Source organism: Pleurodeles waltl, chromosome 5 (assembly GCF_031143425.1).
Source record: "Pleurodeles waltl isolate 20211129_DDA chromosome 5, aPleWal1.hap1.20221129, whole genome shotgun sequence".
Lineage (NCBI taxonomy): Eukaryota > Metazoa > Chordata > Amphibia > Caudata > Salamandridae > Pleurodeles > Pleurodeles waltl.
Window position 1 is genome coordinate 1,240,739,883 of NC_090444.1, and position 19,978 is coordinate 1,240,759,860.

Here is a 19,978-nt window from a genome sequence, read left to right on the forward strand (position 1 = left end):
TTCCTACCGGTCGGCCTATAGGGTCCTCCTATCGTCCTGTATCCTGGAAAACACCCAAAGAGACTTCTTTTCCCAGAGTCATTGAGAAAACCCCGACCCAACACCTCAGTGGTATAGTTGTGGAGAGTGAGGACACATTGCTTGAGTGTGTCCCCACAAGGAGGACAAGCCGGAACCTATGGAAATCGGCAATACCCGAGGAAAAGTTTTGTATACGGGAAGAGAAAACTCGAAATATATAAAGGAGATGGTTGTTAATGGACACAATGCCACCATACTGGTTGATTCCGGCGGCAGCCAGTCAGTCATTAGAGCTGATCTGGTGGATCTGAACGCTCAAAACCCTAGGAACCTTGTCTCTATATGTTGTATTCATGGTACCTTGAGGGAATACCCTGTGGTCTCTGTTTCCCTTGAGTGGGAGGGACGACAGGACATAATAGAGATGGGAGTCATCAACCAATTGGTGAAAGAAGTCATCATGGGCACTGATTATACATATTTTGCTGACTTATTGCGTAGCACGCAGGGCAAAAACCAGACCGACCTATGGTGGGAAGAGGCACCTTTTGCCGGAATACACATAGGACCGGGAGAAGACTGGTACAAACCCAGAAAGAAGGAAAAAAGAGAAGGAAGGAAACTGTACCATTTGAGAGAGGAAAAGAACGAAACGATAGATGCACGAACCATACCGGTCACCTCTATTCCCTTGTTCTGCAATAGTCAAAGAGAGGATCATACCCTCCAGAATGCCGGGAAATCAGCCAAACCAGAGATAACAGGAGAGGTGGGTCCTATTTTGTGGTACAAAACGGCCTCCTATATAGAATCACGAGCCCCAATAACCAAGAAAAGAAACAGTTAGTAATCCCAGAACCCTATCGCATTCAAGCTTTATACCTAGCACATAGTCACATGGGGGGGAGGACATTTCGGAAGGGAAAAGACGGAAGAATACCTTCTGCGCCACTTTTATTGGCCTGGGGTATTTTCCCTTATTGAGCACTTCTGTCAGCAATGTCCTAGATGCCAGCTAATAGACCCGGGCCAAAAAGAGAACACCCCTGTACCCGCTACCTATCATCGTCATTCCCTTCTAAAGAATAGGTATGGATTTGGTGGGCCTACTTATTCCTTCCTCAAAATGATACACCTATATCCTCATCCTAGTCGACTATGCGACATGGTACCCGGAAGCTATACCTTTGTCCAGTATGACTACTAAAAGTGTGGCCTATACCATGGTCGGGTTCTTTTCATGGGTAGGGTTCCCCAAGGAGATCCTGACGGATCAGGGAACACCATTCATGTCACATCTCATGACCCAGATATGTCAAATAATAGGAGTTAAACACTTACGAACCTCCGTATACCACCCACAAACGGACGGCCTTGTGGAGAGGTACAACCGTACATTAAAATCCCTTTTGAAAAAAACATTTCCGAATCGGGGAAAGACTGGGACAAAATATTACCCCTGGTAGCTTACACAATAAGAACCCATGTACAATCCTCTACAGGCCATAGTCCCTTTGAATTAGTTTTCGGTCGACAAACCTGCACCCTCTTAGACATGGCTGCGGAGATGTGGGAAGAAGAAGGGGGGAAGACCTATTAGAGTACACCCAACAGCTAAAGTCCCAAGTCCAGACAGTATGGGAGGATGTGCGAATACACCTCGAAAGAGCCCAAGACAAACAAAAGCGATACTATGACAAAAACACTCAACTCAGATAGTTACATACTGGAGATAAAGTCCTTAAGTTACTACCTAGTTCAGACAACAAACTGTTAGCGAAGTGGCAAGGTCCATATAAAGTACTGGGAGCAGTAACTCCTGTAACCTATACGATTGAGTTGTCAGAAAACCCCAACAAAACACAAATATATCATATAAATCTACTAAAGAAATGGGAAGAACCTGAATCGACCACCCCTGCTTTGACATCAGGGTTCCTTGTAAACACTGTTGAGGAACTAGAAATCGGGTTATGCCCAACAGAACAAGAACCAGTCCCCGAAAGACCCCACATAAACACCTCCTTACTGCTTTACCAACAAGAGCAACTCAGTTCTCTCCTTATCAAGCACAAATCCTATTTTCCTCAAACACAGGGAAAACCACTTTAATCGAACACCAAATCAAGACTCAACCTGGGAAGGTCGTTCGCCTTCAGTCCTTTCGAATCCCAGAAGCCTGAAAACAACTAGTAGAGCTAGAGGTGGAAAAGATGCTACGGATGGGAATCATAGAGCCCTTTCTTGAGCCTCTGCTGTTCCCCAGTCGTTCTGGTACCGAAACCGGATGGGTCCATCTCTTTTGTATTGATTTTAGGCAGTTAAACAATATGGCCCTCATTACAACCCTGGCGGTCGGTGTTAAAGCGGCAGTTAGACTGCCAACAGTCCGGCAGTAAAAAAAATGGAATCACAGACCATGGCGGAAACCGCCAACATAGACAGCCACTTTAACACTCCGACCGCCACAGTGGTAGAAACAAACAGCATGGCAGTCACCGCCAAAAGACAGGCGGAAAACAATGTCCCTGCGATAGTATTCCTGCTCCTCTACCAGGAGCACGTACGACGGCGGCGACAACCACTGTGAGTACTGCACCTACAACACAGGGGAGGGGGGAGGGAAAAGAGAGTGACACACACAAAACGCAAAACCCCCACCCCCACCCTCACCCACAACAACATACACACAAATACATGCTGCAACTTTACATTCACCCCCCCCCTGGAAGAACGCAAGGACAAAAGGAAATGAGTTGAACGATTGTAATCAATCAAAATCCATTAGTCAAAACCCTAAATACAGTATAAATAATTATGTACACCAACTATACAAGTTCGGATAGTGCACCATTCATAGTCTGTGGACCACTGGGCCCAAAATGCATGGGCGAGGCCCACACTCGATACCAGACTCCAAATGGAGAGAACACTGCTAGGACATCAGATCGAAATGAAACAGGCACCTCCGGGGGAAGGGAAGGGAGGGCACCTCAGCCGGATGAGTGCACGATGCCAGCTCCACGAGGGGGGTCCATGCCCACTGTTGCATCCTGGGGAGTGCAAAGCCACAGTCTCTCAAGTCACTCCAGTGGGTGCTTTGCCTACTGCTTTATCCTGGGGAGTGCAAAGCCACAGTCTCTCAAGTCTCTCCAGTGGGTGGGTTGCCCACACTTAAACCTGGGGAGTGCAAAGCCACAGTCTCTCAAGTGGATAACAGTCTCCACTGGTTCTGGAGGGGGCTTTGTGCCCAGAGTGCTTCATCCTGCCAAGGACTGAGGTAGTGGATGTCTTTCTCCACTGGTTCTGGAGGGGGCTTTGTGCCCAGAGTGCTTCATCCTGCCAAGGACTGAGGTAATGGATGTGATACACCACTGGTTTGGGAGGGGGCTTTGTGCCAAGAGTGCTTCATCCTGCCAAGGACTGAGGTAGTGGATGTGACACTCCACTGACGGTGGTGCAACATGCAAGCTGCCCAGACTCCTGGAACTGACCACCAGCCTCGGACGACTGACCACTGGGGATGGCAGCCATGCCTGCCGTGGTGCCACTGCCTCAGGATGGCGGCGGTGTCAGTAGCAGCGGTGATTGCGGCTGCCTCAGTGGCATCGGTGCTGGAGGAGGTCTCAGTAGCGTCGGTGCTTGCGGCGGGCTCTGTGGCATTGGTGCTGGCGGCGGGCTCTGTGGTATCGGTGCTGACGGCGGCCTCTGTGGAATCGGTGCTAGCGATGGCCTCTGTGGAATCGGTACTGGCGGCGGTCTTTGTGGCGGCGGTGCTGGTGGCAGGCTCAGTGACTGTAGTGCTGGTGGCGGGCTCAGTGACTGCGGTGCTGGTGGCGGGCTCAGTGACTGCGGTGCTGGTGGCGGGCTCAGTGACTGCGGTGCTGGCAGCGGGCTCAGTTATTGCGGTGCTGGTGGCGGTGCGTGTGGCGGTGCTGGTGGCGGTCTTGTCCGCCGTGCAGGTTGGTGTCGACATGGACCTGCCCTTGATCTTCTTGCCCTTCCCCACCTTGGATGGTGGCACAGCTGTCTTGCCACTATCCACTTTTGTTTTGCCTGAGCCCTTGGTGGCAGGAGTTTTTGCCTTCTCCCTCCGGGATGTGGGCAACTTTTTGACTTTTTGGAGGTGGCGGAATGTCCTTGCCCTCGCTCCGTGGAACACTGGCAGCCCTGTTGCTTGGCGCACTCCAAAAGCCTGCAATTGCTGGAACCACTGTGCCTGGTGATGTGGTGGCTGACGTGCTGGGTTGGGACCTGGAAAGGCAGACCCTAGGGGACGGATGGGGGGGGAGGTGTAGGGAAGAGGTCAACATTAGTTAGGAAAAGCTTTTTAGACACACTAGGACGGGTAGATGGAGGGGGTTTGGGAGTGGAGGAAGAGTTAGTGGATGTAGGAGGTGTGTGTTTGCTGACTTTGGGTGAAGGTGCATGGGCTGGAGGCTGTTGTAAGGTGGATGGCTGTTGGGTGGGTGTGTGGCTGCGTTTGTGTACTTTGGGAGGAGGGCTCACAGACACACTGGGAGAGGACACTGGGGATGTGTGAATGGTAGTGGGGGTGGTGAGTGCACATGAGCTGTGTGTAGTGATGGGCGTGCTGGTGATGGAGGTAGTGGCTGAAGATGTATTGCATGCAGGTGTGAGTGGAGACGAGACAGGGAGGGAGGAGGGAGGCGTGGAGGAGGGGGACACAGTGGAGGCAGTGGATTTTGGTATGTGTGCATGGGTATGATGCTTGTGTGAGTGCCTGTGTGATGTGTGGTGCTTATGTTTGCCAGAGCCACCCTTGTGTTTTGAGGTGTGTGCATGCTGGTCTGATGGTGTGCTAGGGATAGGCTGAGGTACAGGGGATTGGGTCTGGGTGGAGGAAGTTTGAGTGGGGGTCCAATGTTATCCAATGCAGGATTGCGCCGCGGCCTACCACGACGGTGTAGGACGGCAGTGCAGTTACCTCATATCCCCCTCGTCCCACATTGCAGGTCAGGAAGCCGCCATTTCAGGGGGCCACATGGCATAAATTTGAGGGCAGCAGGGGTGACTGGGGCAGGGCCTGAGGTGCCTGGGGCAAAGGTGATACCCACCCTCCTGGGTGAGCGGGCACGGGGCAAAGGCTGAGGGGCTGCTGGGAGGGCGGTGCTGGTAGGGGGGGTGGCGGCTGCACCTGTAGATGCGGGGGGCACAGATGTTGCTGCCACCACAAGGGAGCTCCCATGAGAGGACGAGTCCGTGTCGCTGGTGTCAGCTCCTGTCCCCGCCGTGGAGCTCTCCTCGCCCTCCGTCCCACTGGTGAACTCTGAGTCTGTAGTTGTGCCCTCCAGGGCCATGTGGGATGCAGCTCCCTCCTGCTCCTGTGACACTGCTACTCCACCTGATGATGCTAATGCACACAAGAACAGGGAGACCACAAAAGGGGGGGGGGACGATAGAAGAAAGACATTTTGAGTGCATGCATTACCGCTACCGTTGGCGGACACGACAGACACAGAAGCCCCCTGCACTACGCCGCACTCTTGGGCTTCACTGTTCAATTCCTGGGAAATGTCCTACTAGGCTATGGATGACATCTGCACACATAGATGGCACAGGTGCATGACTAGGTGTACTTGGCACTCTACAGAGGTGGGGTGGGGTGCCACATGGCCTGCCTTACGGAGGGACCTTGCCTACTAAACTCACCCTGGCCTAGTGAAACCCACAGCCCACCTCCCCCACCCAGACACCTCCCCTGCGCGCAAAATCAGCAGGATGAGAATGTACTCACCCCCTTGTGGCTGCTGCGATGCCCTCAAGCACCCATCCAACTCCGCGTAAGCCACCGCCAGGATCATGAACATCAGGGGGGTCATGGTGCGACGGGCACCCCTCCCATGTTGGGAGGCCATCCCCAGCTGAGCCCTCGCCGTCTTCTCGGTCCAGCGGCGAATGTCCTCCCATCTTTTATGGCAGTGGGTGCTCCGTCTGTGGTAGACCCCCAGGGTCCGGGCGTCCTTGGCGATGGCATGCCAAATATCTTTTTTCTGGTTAGCGCTGACCTACATGATTTGTACAGGGGGAAGAGAAATCTATTACCGACTGCACCGTCACAGTCATTGGCCCCTATCCCTACCCTTGGCATGTGGCACAGGCCCTCACCGTCGTTTCATGCACGCCGCACTCTCCCCCCTTCTTTCTTACATCCACCCCTCTCCACACAGGCATAGCCCATACAGCATGCTCCCAGTGTACTTACCTGTTTGTCTGGAGGACCGCCGAGTAGCGTGTACTGGGGGAGGACCCCATCCATGAGTTTCTCCAACTCCTCCGATGTGAAGGCAGGGGCCCTTTCCCCAGACACTCGAGCCATTCTCTCTTTCAGACCGAGGTCACAGCAGCACTTGCAGTGTAGGTCCTCTCCTGTCGAAGATAAGGTATCGAGTGATTCAACAGATAGAAAATGACAGTCACGTCCGTGGCGGTGCGTACCATCACAGCCGGCGTACATCGTCATTGGCTCCTAGGACCAATAGGGTCCAATGTTAACCAATGCAGAATTACGCCGCGGTATTCGACCGCCTACCGCGACGGTGTACAACGCCAGCGCAGTTACCTCACATCCCATTGTCCCACTTTACAGGTCAGGCAGCCGCCATTTCAGGGGCCCTCATGGCTTCATTTTTATCTGCGTCACACATACCTAGGCCTAGACTCAACACACATACAGGCCATTTTTTGGATTATGAATCATGTTCTGTGTAAGCTGTGGGTACGTACCTCTGAGTTGGTTGACTCTGTGCTCGCTGTTGTCCTTCATAGGCACCGTCTGCTGGGACATATGAGGAGATGGCGGCATCCTCCTGTGTACCGACCGCTGGTGGACCTGTCGACAATGGAGGAAAGACATGTGATCATCACCTACAGGCTTGACCGTGCCACAATCCAGGAACTGTGTACCAGCTGGAGCCAGACCTGATGTCAGCTATCCGTCATCCCATAGGAATCCCCCCTCAAGTGCAGGTGCTGTCAGTGCTCCATTTCCTTGCAAGTAGGTAATTTCAAACTACAGTGGCCATAGCATCAGGGATGTCCCAGCCTATGTTTTCCAACGTGTTGTCCAGAGTGTTGTCTGCCCTGCTGAAACACATGCGGAGCTACATCGTTTTCCCTCAGGTGGAGGATTTGCCTACAGTGAAAGGTGACTTCTATGCCCTGGGTCATATCCCCAACATCATAGGTGCCATTGATGGGACACATGTGGCTTTGGTCCCCCCCCACAGGAGTCAACAGGTGTACAGAAACCGGAAGAGTTATCATTCGATGAATGTACAGATGGTATGTTTGACCGACCAGTATATCTCCCATGTGAATGCCAAGTTCCCTGGCCAAGTTCCCTGGCTCAGTGCATGACGCTTACATCCTGTGGAATAGCAGCATCCCTTATGTGATGGTCAATCCATACTGTACTCCCTTTTGGATTACACGGGCCCCAACAACCTTTCAGAGACTCATGGATAACTTGTTGCAACACCATGGTAACTATGCTGCCGCCTATCTAGATGACATTGTGATCTATAGCGAATCATGGTCCGAACATATAAGTCACCTAGACAAAATATTTTACTTGCTACAAAACGCAGGACTCGCTGCCAACCCCTCAAAATGTCACCTAGCGAGCGACAAAATTGCATTCCTTGGCTATTATATGGAAAAGGACAGATTAAACCGCAAATAAGCAAAATAGAACCATCCTACAAATACCTACCCTGGCCATGAAAAAAAGAGTTGCACTCCTTTCTAGGCCTAGTAGGTTACTATAGAAGATTTATCCCACACTATTCCACCTTGGCTGCCCCTTTGACCGATAAGGAAGGGACAACCTACAAAGATATCAAACCTGACGCTGGCCCAACGACATAGGGCCAGATGTAGCAACAGAAAAGTTTGCGACTTGCAAATTGCGAGTCAGACCGACTCGCAATTTGGAACTCGCAAAATTGTATGCAGAAAGGTGTCTCAGACACCTTCTGCGACTCGCTATGGGGTTGCAAAGACCCACCTCATGAATATTATTGAGGTGGGTCACAAATTGTGACCCCATAGCAAGCCCCTGCACTCACAGGGATGGTGGCCTGCTGGAGACAGCAGACCTCCATGTCTGTGACTGCTTTTTTAATAAAGCATTTTTTTTTTTTTTTAAATTGCAGCCCGTTTTCCTTAAAGGAAAACGATTTGCAATTCAAAAAAATAATGAAACCATTTGGTTTCATTTTTTCACAGTAGGCAGTGGTCCATTGGACCACTGCCTGCTCTGAAAAAATATTTTCAGGGACATTCACAAAGGGGAAGTGGTCCCATGGGGACCCCTTCCCATTTGCGAATGAGTTACCACCCACTTCAAGTGGGTGTTAACTGCGAATTGCTTTGCGCCCGCTTTCGCAATCACAAAGCAATTCTGCATCGCGGTGCGAGTCGCAAATAGGAAGGGAACACCCCTTCCTATTTGCGAGTCGGATTCACATTTAGCGAGTCGGTACCGACTTGCAAAATGTGAATCAGCATCGCCATGGCTGTTTTGCATGTCGCAAACTGCGTTTTTCGCAGTTTGCGACATGCAAAACGGTTCCTACATCTGGCCCTTAGTTATTCCACCCTACAGAAATGCCTTACCACTGAGCCAATATTAAGTTGTCCAGACATCCAAAAAACATTCTACAAACGGACGCTTCTGATGTGGGTATGGGGGCATATTGTTTCAAAAAGATGAGGTTGATAATAACCACCCCATTGTGTTCATTAGTTGCAAACTCCTTCCCCGTGAACAACGCTACCCCGTAATCGAGAGGGAGTGACTAGCAGTCAAATGGGCCATCGAAAATCTTCAATATTATCTCCTGGAACATCCCTTCATGCTGTATACCGATCATGCCCCTCTTACTTGGTTGTCCCGACTGCCCAAGGCTGTACGTGGGGTCCTCCATCTGGCAGTGGAGGGCCAGGGGCCTGGCTCTTGACACTGACAGCTGTGTCCTCTGTTGGGTGTTGATCTTATAGGCTAGATGATACTCAGAATGAGTCCTAGGTTTATACATATATTACAAATGGAATTTCATCGCAATTAAGCAGTAATAATTCAGGTATTCATTTTGAACCCAACAGCACCAATTAAAAGATGGCTTAATTCTTAGCACATTTAGGCCCATGTTTATGAAAAATGATGCACAACTGTGTTAGCGCAGTTGTGCGTCATTTCTTTTAATGCGAGCTAACGTCATTCCATAACCCCATCCGTGTGCCAAATTTAAAAAATGACGCACAATGGTGCTAAGGAATTGTTAGCAGCAAAAATAATTACACTGACCATTGCGACATGCCTTAAGGGAAAATGTTGCTAATGCAGCAAAAGTGGTGCTAGCCCGTTTTGCTGCACGTATTTTTCACACAAAACAGGTTAGCGCCATTTTTTACTGCATTAGCATAAAAAAAAACAACGCACAAGCAAGCAAATATAATAAACAGACAGATGATGGTGGTTGCAGGACAGGAGATAACCCAGGGAGATTTCAACCACCCAAGTACCAGCCAGGAAGTTCCACCAAAGTTCAAGGAGAAGAGGAAGTGAAAGTGTACGAAGTAGTAAGATCCTCTCCCTCTGTCTACGCTTCCGGCTGCTGTGATGGTGTTTGGGGTGCAGCGGTGTTGGTGGGGGACCTCTTGTCATCGCTGACGTCTGCGGCGTTTGCCAAGCTAGAGCAATGACACTTCCATGTTGTCCTGGTGGTTGATAATGCTCCTTTTGTGTTTTCCTTAAATGGTGGTGTGTGGCTTCTCATTAACTCTGGTCTGATCAGGCGTTATATTTTGTTGCTTATCGTTCTTAGCATCATTTTTTTAGGTCCGCCTCCTTAGTGTGCGTCTTTTTTGCATCTGGAGGTAAATATGGCGCTGGGGGGGCTAGCGTGATTTTTAGGAAGGGAACACCCACCTTGCTTATCATTGTCACAATTCGAGGCAAGGTGGGTTGGCGCTTCCTACAAATTACGCTAAATTATATATTTTGATGCTAGATGGGTCTAGCATCAAAATATAAATATAGATTTAAGTTAGTGCCCCTTTAGCGTAAAAAAAAATAGCGCTAAGTTGACGCTAACTTTCCATAAATCTGGGCCTACATGTTTCTTCATGTTTTACTTAAGCAGAAAAAAAACTTACAGGACAGCAGACCCACTTTTCTTTAAATGTGTTCCTATTCCTAATGGCCTGTCTCCTCTGATGACTCTCAGCATGCACGTCCTTATGCCACTCTAAAGCCAATTAGTTGAGTGTAGCAAAGACATGCACCACCATGGAGATAACTGGGACTCTAGCATTTTAGACTGGGATTCCACTGATAGGCTTCTGCAGGGCAACAACAGGGAGAAGCTTTCATATATTTCTGAGGCATTGATTCATCAACATGTAAGCCAGAAAAGAGCCAAAATAGGGTGTAAGGAAATGGCTCCCTGTTGCAGTTACCCCCACTTTTTGCCTGATGCTGACTTGACTGAGACGTGTGCCAGGCCCCAGCACCAGTGTTCTTTTACCTAAAATGTACCATTGTTCCCACAATTGGCACACCCCTGACACACAGTTAAGTCCCTTGTAAAAGGTACCAGTGGTACCAAGGTCCCTGTAACCAGGGAAGGTCCCTAAGGTCTGCAGCATGTGTTGTGCCACCCTAAGGGACCCCTCACCTAACACATGCACACTGCCATTGCAGATTGTATGTGCTGGTGGGGAGAAAAGCAAAGTCGACATGGCATCCCCCTCAGGATGCCATGCACAGAAAATGCTGCCTGTGGCATAGGTAAGTCACCCCTCTAGCAGGCCTTACAGCCCTAAGGCAGGGTGCACTATACCACAGGTGAGGGCATAGCAGCATGAGCAATAAGCCCCTACAGTGTCTAAGTCTATTCTTAGAAATTGTAAGTACAGTGTGGCCATATTAAGTATATGGTCTGGGAGTTTGCCAAAAACGAACTCCACAGCTCCATAATGGCTACACTGAATACTGGGAAGTTTGGTATCAAACTTCTCAGAATAATAAACTCACACTGATGCCAGTGTTGGAGTTATAAAAAAATGCACACAGACGGCATCTTAGAGATGCCCCCTGTATTTTACCCAACCCTTCAGTGCAGGACTGACTGGTCTGTGCCAGCCTACAGCTGAGAGACGAGTTTCTGCCCCCCTTGGGTGAAAGCCTTTTTGCTCTCTGAGGACAGAAACAAAGCCTGCTGTGGGTGGAGGTGCTTCACACCTCCCCCTGCAGGAACTGTAACACCTATCAGTGAGTCTCAAAGGCTCAAGCTTTGTGTTACAATGCCCCAGGGCTCTCCAGCTAGTGGAGATGCCCGCCCCCTGGACACAGACCCCACTTTTGGCGGCAAGTCCAGGGGAGATAATGAGAAAAACAAGGATGAGTCACCCACCAGTCAGGACAGCTCCTAAGGTGCCCTGAGCTGAGGTGACCCCTGCCTTGAGAAATCCTTTATCTTGATTTTGGAGGATTCCCTCAATAGGAATAGGGATGTGCTCCCCTCCCTACAGGGAGGAGGCACAAAGAGGGTGTAGCCACCCTCAAGGACAGTAGCCATTGGCTACTGCCCTCCCAGACCTAAACAAACCCCTAAATTCAGTATTTAGGGGCTCCCCAGATCCCAGGGAATCAGATTCCTGCAACCTAAAGAAGAAGAAGGACTGCTGACTTGAAGCCCTGCAGTGAACGCGGAGACGACAACTGATTTGGCCCCAGCCCCACCGGCCTGTCTCCCTCCTTCGACAAACTGCAACAGCGATGCATCCAACAGGGACCAATGACCTCTGAAGCCTCAGAGGACTGCCCTGCATCTAAAGGACCAAGAAGCTCCCGAGAACAGCGGCCCTGTTCAACAAACTGCACTTTCTGCAACAAAGAAGCAACTTTAAAGACCCCACGTTTCCCGCCGGAAGCGTGGGACTTTCCACTCTGCACCCGACGCCCCCGACTTGACCTGTGGAAAACAAACACCTCAGGTAGGACTCCCCGGTGACTGCGAGCCCGTGAGTAGCCAGAGGTGACCCCCCTGAGCCCCCACAGCGATGCCTGCAGAGGAAATCCAGAGGCTCCCCCTGACCGTGACTGCCTGTAACAAGGGACCCGACGCGTGGAACCAACACTGCACCCGCAGGACCCGACGCCTGGAACCAGGACCTGAAGGAACCGAACTCCAATGCAGGTTGCAACCCCCAGGTGACCCTCTGCCAAGCCCAGGTGGTGGCTACCCCCAGGAGCCCCCCCTGTGCCTGTCTGCATCGTTGAAGAGACCCCGGGTCTCCCCATTGATTCCAATTCAAAACCTGATGCATGTTTGCACTCTGCACCCGGCCGCCCCTGTGCCACTGAGGATGTACTTTCTGTGCCTGCTTGTGTCCCCCCCGGTGCCCTACAAAACCCCTCCTGGTCTGCCCTCCGAGGATGCGGGTACTTACCTGCTGGCAGATTGGAACCGGGGCACCCCTGTTTCCATTGAAGCCTATGTGTTTTGGGCACCTCTTTGCCCTCTGCAACCGACCAGCCCTGAGCTACTGGTGTGGTAACTTTGGGGTTGCCTTGAACCCCCAACAGTGGGCTACCTTGGACCCAACTTTTAACCCTGTAAGTGTTTTACTTACCTGTGAACTTAACGTTTACTTACCTCCTCCAGGAACTGTTGATTTTTGCACTGTGTCCACTTTTAAAATAGCTTATTGCCATTTTTGTCAAAACTGTACATGCTATTGTGATTATTCAAAGTTCCTAGAATACCTGAGTGAAATACCTTTCATTTGAAGTATTACTTGTAAATCTTGAACCTGTGGTTCTTAAAATAAACTAAGAAAGGATATTCTTCTATATAAAAACCTATTGGCCTGGAGTAAGTCTTTAAGTGTGAGTTCCTCATTTATTGCCTGTGGGTGTACAACAGATGCTTAACACTACCCTCTGATAAGCCTACTTCTCGACCACACTACCACAAAATAGAGCATTAGAATTATCTACTTATGCCACTATCTTACCTCTAAGCGGAACCTTTGGACTCTGTGCACACTATTTCTTAGTTTGAAATAGTATATACAGAGCCAACTTTCTACATAGGGCATTTTGTGCTTTATAAATCTCTTTAAATAAGGGCAAGTACCCTTTCTTAATGAACTGATTGCTAGCTTGATCTAACAGAAATCTGGTAAAGAACTGATGCAAGAGAAAACAAAATTCTTACATGAACTGCCGTCTCTAGCATTGGTATCATTCATAGCTTCACATGCAAATCGCTCTTCCACCAAAGCAACCTCTTGATGACATTCACATTGAAGTATTAGCTGTGGTGCTCTCTAGGCAAATTAGACATATGTGCTCATTCACCTCACTGGATGCAATGTGATGTGCCTGAAGTACGTGTTTTGGGAAGCCGCAGCACCACACAATTTAACCTTTTTCACCACCCACAACTCCTATGTTGATGAAGACATAATAGCCAATTTCTCTTATAGACTGCGTCTTGAGAGCTAATAAAACAAGCATTTGCAATGCAAAGGTCTTGCGTTTGCTTGAGCTCAAGCAATTAGCATTGTCAACTTCTAACCAGACTTTTCTTGCCACATAAATTGAAAATTAAAATAAAACAGTTTCACGTAACTAACTGGACTTTTCTTGCCATATAAACTGAAAAGTAAAAGGTTCACATAAGCGAGCTGACAGCCGCCATCAGTGCAAAGCAGACACACAAAGGGAAATAAAAGTTCACTTGCAGTGAAACGTATCGGCAAATGTGCAATTGTCTACGTAACCGGCAAAAGTGCAATTAACTGTAACAGGGTCGATGTCATGCAAAGCGCTCGACTTCTGCCAAGCGAGATCGCGCTGCGAAAAAAGAGAAAAAGTAGTCCACAAACCGGACGGAAAACAGCGAGCCTCGTATGTTTTCAGTACTTGGTCGCTGCGCTCGAGGAGGGCTAACCACCTGAAAAGGCATGAGGTATGCATGTCTTCCACTAATGAAAGCAAGCAGATTTTAAAAGGCAAGTCCACAGACCACTGAAAGACACTGATGTGCCATGGGCGTGGTTTGAAGCCCAAAGAGAAATAACACGGAACGAAGCGCTTTGCGCTTGCCCGTAAAAAGGTTTATAGTATCTAAATGGCACAGCAGCGCCAATTGAAATAGGGCCTGTCTGCATAAGCACATCTATTCACATTTGGTTCCAATGATTAAAGCTAGATCTCCATGCTATTTTTTGTGCCCCTCAAACCCAGGCAGCCTCTTGTTCAGGAGGAGGTGCCTTAATTCCATCAATTTGAATAGATGATGGCCATATTTAACATATTTTAATCTGTAGGTATTACTACGGAGTTTATCCTGTGAGTGTCTAGTGCATCCCTACCTCATGTCACTTCAAAGAGTGTTCTAAAGTGTTCAGAAGTTAGACCCTAACGCTCCAAGCACTAAACAAGCACTTGCAATGCAATAAGTCTCACATTTGCTTAAGCTAGAGCTTTTGGCATTGCAAATTCTTAAGAGGACTTTTCTTGCCACATAAATTGGTCAACCCTGCCTCATAATTGCATCTTTTCCTGCCATATAATTCCAGTGGCCCTGCGTATAGCTAAAGCACTTCCATATGTCTTCTTTCTTTATAGCAAGGGAAGCTAGAAAACATTATTCTGCCACTATAGCTTTCTTTTTTTTTAGTAAATATGAGTTTGCTGCACATGGGCATCATCCATCACATGCTTTAATACTATTTCTAGCTCAAATAGATCAAAATCTTTAGAAATGTGGGTACATGGGCCTGCAATGCTGCACCAGCCACTTTGCAAGCCTTAATCTTTCACCTCTCTGCTGCTGACACTGTATTCAGCTATGTCCAGAGGTTAAAAAGTATCCCAGATGGTTTAAGCATCCTCACATGATCAAAGATGATCTCTGACTTGTTCTGAAGTAGCATTTTTGCAGGAGAAAACTCAAGACTTCATTCCAAACATGTCCCATCTCTTTTTAAAATTCAGTATCTTCGGTCCTAAAGGGCTACTTCCTAACATAAAGAATGGGTATATGTCACAATATTAGGGTGGAAGTATCCACCATATATCACATTCCAATATCGACAATGACTATACAATCAGAATAAGTTTATATGGGAAAATACAGCTCTGCTATTCCTAACATCACATCTCGCTCTCTTCACAATAATTTGGCAAATGATACTGTGATGCAGGCATGTTTGTAGGTCAATATTTCGTATTAAAATATCACAACAGCTATATAACAGTACCACATAAATATTGAATAGCTTATCTTTAATTGCATGGTATGCCATATCATTGTTTTTCCCTGCTGTGTCATGCAATTTTCATTACTGAATAATTAAGCATGCCTGCTACATTAATTGGTCCTCTGTTGCCACATAATTGCAGTGCCACTTACTATAATGCTAAATGAATTTAGTTACTAAGGAGGACTTTCTGAACTGTATGTTTTCTATCTAAATTCAAAGGGGCCTAAAGAATACTTTCCATGGTGTGACCCCACCACTGAGACAAATTTGGAGCCCCCTTTCTAAACAAACTTTCTTTCCATCCTTTCTTATACATTGTTGAAAGGAGCCTGGAACCTACTTGCTTGAGAGCAAATTTAGCAAAGGCCCAGTAATTCTGTCAAGATCAGCAACACAAGATCCACTGGAAACACCATCTCATGATCTGTTATCATCAGGCTCAAAGCAAAAACTGGTATTGGTGAAAAAATGCACAAATCAGTGCACAAACAGATTACACTTGTTACTATGTCCCCCACTATGAATGAACAACTTGTAAGTGATTTACTGTTTTACGCTCCTTCCACTGCAGACTTCTACTGATGAAAGGCCCGACACATGCACACACCCACAACACACGCACAAGCACACACACACACATGCACTAACACACATACACACACCAACACACTCACACGCACTCACAAGCTCCTGTAAACTGAGAGTGCAAGATCAGATCCACACTTGTGTCTCTGTCCATCCGGCGTGGTGCGTCAGTGTGCCTGCCCAAACATGGGCACCATTCACATTGAAAAGTTTCATGTACTATATACCTCACTTTCAGCAAGCATCTTAAGACTTGCTTTCTTTGCTAGTTCATGGACTATTATCTTACAGACAAACTGAGTTAAACTCTCTACACTACCAGCAAGGTTAATGGTCCTCACGGTTCCTGTTCCACTGGTGATTAGCTGATTTCTCGACTTTTCTGACTTCATGTGAAGCACCCTTTTAACCATGAATCCAGATGAGCTGAATACCTAGACTAAAATAAATAAAAATAGCCGGATGCAACATCTGCATGATTCCCCCACCCCCCAAAACACACATGGGTGTTATTTTAAGAGGGAGAAGTGCCAGGAACACAGCGTGTTCTGGTTTCTTTTTAGACTTTTGAGGATGAACAAACCAAGCAGAAGAAAGGTCAGAAACAGATAACGGTTGCAAATTCTCACTCAATTTGGTGCTCTGGGTCATACTAGTACCTCCATGTTTATCAGACGCAGGGAGGACGAGGAGCTGCTGCTTCCGTGGGTCTGGGCACATCCAGCATGGGAGAGAGGAAGAGGGAGGGGTGAACGTGTAACAGCTATGTGCAAGCCAGGATTTTAAGGTGCAGGCACTTCGAAGAAGAAGTGCTCAATGTAAATAATAATTATAAATAGTGAAACAAGATATAATGGGAGGTGGTGGATTAGGGACGGCACAAGGAGAGTAAGTAAACTGGGACCTGTGCCGGCCCCAGGGTGAACCCAAAGCTGAACAGTCACCGAAGACACAAGCAGGGACTGGTGCCAAATGAGCAGGAAACAGTTAAAACAAAGCCAGTTCAAAACGAGCTGCAAGAGGTCAAACAAGCGGGAGGGGTTTGGTGCATGGATAGGCGCATTCAGGATGTCTGATAGTTAAGCTTGCAGGAAACAAAGCAATTTTGTAAGTATGATCCCCAGGTCATAGTGTACAGTGTGTATGTAAATAATGCCATCAAGGGAGTGCAATCAAAGTAACCTGTTGGCAGTCAAAGTAAAACCAGTGTGTTTCTCGATGTGTTTGAAAACATCAGCTGTGCGTGTTTGCCTCAGAAAGCCAACAAACACAGCATTCCAAACACATGACCAGAGCCAATCTATACAAGACAAAGAGAACGAGGGCGAGCAAGCCCTGGAACTCCCCCCCCCCCAAATGCTTTTGTTTTATGTTTGCAGAGGGAATTAATGGGGGAAGGGAAACTTGCTGGAGGACTTGCTCAAGGAAGCGTGGCTGCTCTGAAACACACACTCATAAGGTAAGATGAGCAGGCAAATACAAAAAAAAAAGTCCCTTACAGAAGACATAAACAGGACATAGTGTAATTATACAGTAGTTTGTGCTGCTCCCAAAGTGAATAAGGCAGGACAAAGAGGCAGAACTGACCACTAGCAAGCAAGCTTTTTTAAAGGACACAGTAACCAACAAATGAAATTGCTGGAACCCACAGTAAAAGTATACTTAAAAGTATACAACACATCGAATGCTTATGCTCGACCTAAAAAACACTTTCATGAAAGGACACAGAGAGGGTCTTATCTCTACTTTATGGTTATCCAGTGAACAAGCCTGAGCTGTGTTTCTGCAAAAATTCCCCTTTTGTTTTTTTAGGCACATGACTTTTTATCAACTGTTGCTGTATGTAATATAAAAAGGGAGATAAAAAGGGGACAGCTAGGTCGTTCCACTTAAACTTTATTGGAGATTCTGCACCCCGAGGTGGGATACTTTTACAAAGTGGTACAACCTAAAGGTAGCAGATGCATGAGATGTGAAGTGTTACACATCCCTGATGCATGTTCTACTACATAGCAATCGAAAAAGTACTTAAAGTATATTTATAAGCTCAACCCGGTGCAGATATCGGCTACTGCATTGCTAAACATTTGTTTCTTTGCCTACAGGAAAACTACAAGAGATATTGAGAGAAACCTTGTACCTCTTGCACATGCACCAAAAGGTGGTGGACAAGGAGCAGACTATCGGTCTTTAAGTGCACCTCCAGCAAGCTACGGCGGTGCACACTCGGCAGACAACAGCGGTGCACCCCCAGCACGCCACAACACGACACCATCGGGAAGCCACGGCAGTGCATACTCAGAAAGTCCTGGCAGTGCACATTCAGCAAGCTACAGCAAACATGTACATTAAAATGAGATTGTTTCACAAACAAAACTTAACAGGGTTGATGCATAATAAAGTAATTTAAGTAAGAAAATATACGCCTTTTAGTTAATTTACTCTTCTTTTTTTGTTGTAAAAAATGCTTTTATTTCCCAAGTGAACTCACTCTGAACGCTCATGTTAATTGATAGAGTGCTTATTGTTTTGGTCTGTCCATATGTCAAATGAAAAATAGTATATCAACACTTTCAAAGACAAAAGCGAAAGGTGTCATACATTGTTGAAGATGTCTTCTACGCACAGAGACGTTTAAAGGCATGGGCAAAGTGAGTAATTGCCCAGGGATTCCACCTTCTGCAGGGCTCACCGGTAATGTAATCTTGCTTTCACTTTATCTTACCTTTGTAAATTTTTCTAGCGAATCTGACTCGGTGCATTTATAGAATCTGAGATTGAAGCAGGCTTCAATTAGCAGACACTATGCAATACAATTCAAAGTTGCTCAAAACAAGGATCCCCAAAATATGTCTTGCTCAGGGCCCCAAATGTTCTCAAGATGGCACTGTCTAGTGTCTGCACATAAGACTTAAAACAAGCATTCTATACAGGAAACATTATGGACATTTCAAAAGATCTGTGTTGTTATGTGGTAATCGGGCGAGGCCTTATCTTACAGTGTGCTTACACAAACTATTATCAGGTACTATTAATCGTAGAAACCCGTAGAACCCAGAAAAGTCCATCCGGTGTTGTATGAAACTGTAAAGCATTGCTAGTAGTTTAAAACAATAGAATCAGTTATAGTAGTGCGCTGAAAACAAATGAAATTACATTGCTGCAGCTGTTCCCTTGAATCTTAAATCCCAAGCAAAGTCCTCATTAGTTCACACCATCTTAAACTGGGCAGAGGGGGAGGAGGGAGGGAGAGAGAGTTCTATTTGTCTATTTTTTCCTTTCTTATGTCGCCTTCTGTCCTGCTTATTTAACATATTGCCTGTAAATTGTAACCAACCTAGCACATTTCCTGCTGAGAAGCCACAGCACTTGCACGTCAAAACGTCAAGTGTTAAAAAACATAAAAGTCCAAGGAATACAGGTATTATCAGATTTTTTTGGATGCCTGACTCCTTCTCTACTCTTTACTTTTGTTGCACTACTTTTTCATCAATCATCTCAAAGTGTAATCGTTATTACCTCCCGTCCCTCCCTTGCTTTCTTTACTTAACCAATAAGGCCCCTTGCCTTGCTTAGACCCCTCCCTTCCCCTTTTAAAATGTCCACAGGCCCCAGGCTCTATCTGTTTCCTTCTTTCTCCCATTAGACTTACCTCTTTTCTCCTCCACATCGGAGCCTGTGGGAGCTTCCTGTTTTCCATCACAGCGGGCTGCGATGCTGCTGGTGGTGATCCCAGGCATGGCAGAATCTCCGCGAGGTGTGCGCGGCTTCCATGAATGACGCGGCCTCTGGGTTGGTCCAACAGAGTCGGACGGCTCTCTTGTGGCTGGGGCTTTTCTTCCGGGGAGGCACACATCCCGGACGTCTTGCGGATCGACATGTGGATTTTGGACCTGCTTTTTTCTATCTTCGTGTTTTGCCCCGATTGGAAGACCTTGTTGGCCCCATTTTTATTGGTGTTTTAGGGAGGTTCTCTCCCTATATTAGGCTTCCGCTAGTTTCTAGGGGCATTTTATGGTGTAGATCAGAGTGAAGCAGCAGAGTACTAAGCGGAGGCACATTTTGT

At 47.5% G+C, this 19,978-nt stretch overlaps 1 protein-coding gene across 1 annotated transcript in view; it reads left to right on the forward strand.

The window, feature by feature from the left end:
* SPACA1 (sperm acrosome associated 1) overlaps window positions 1-18,264 on the forward strand; it is a 351,781-nt gene extending 333,517 nt beyond the window's left edge. Inside the window, exon 6 of the mRNA XM_069236607.1 lies at window positions 18,018-18,264. Coding sequence (XP_069092708.1) covers window positions 18,018-18,264 — 247 coding nt within the window. The remainder of the gene's footprint in view (window positions 1-18,017) is intronic.
* Window positions 18,265-19,978: the final 1,714 nt, after the last annotated feature.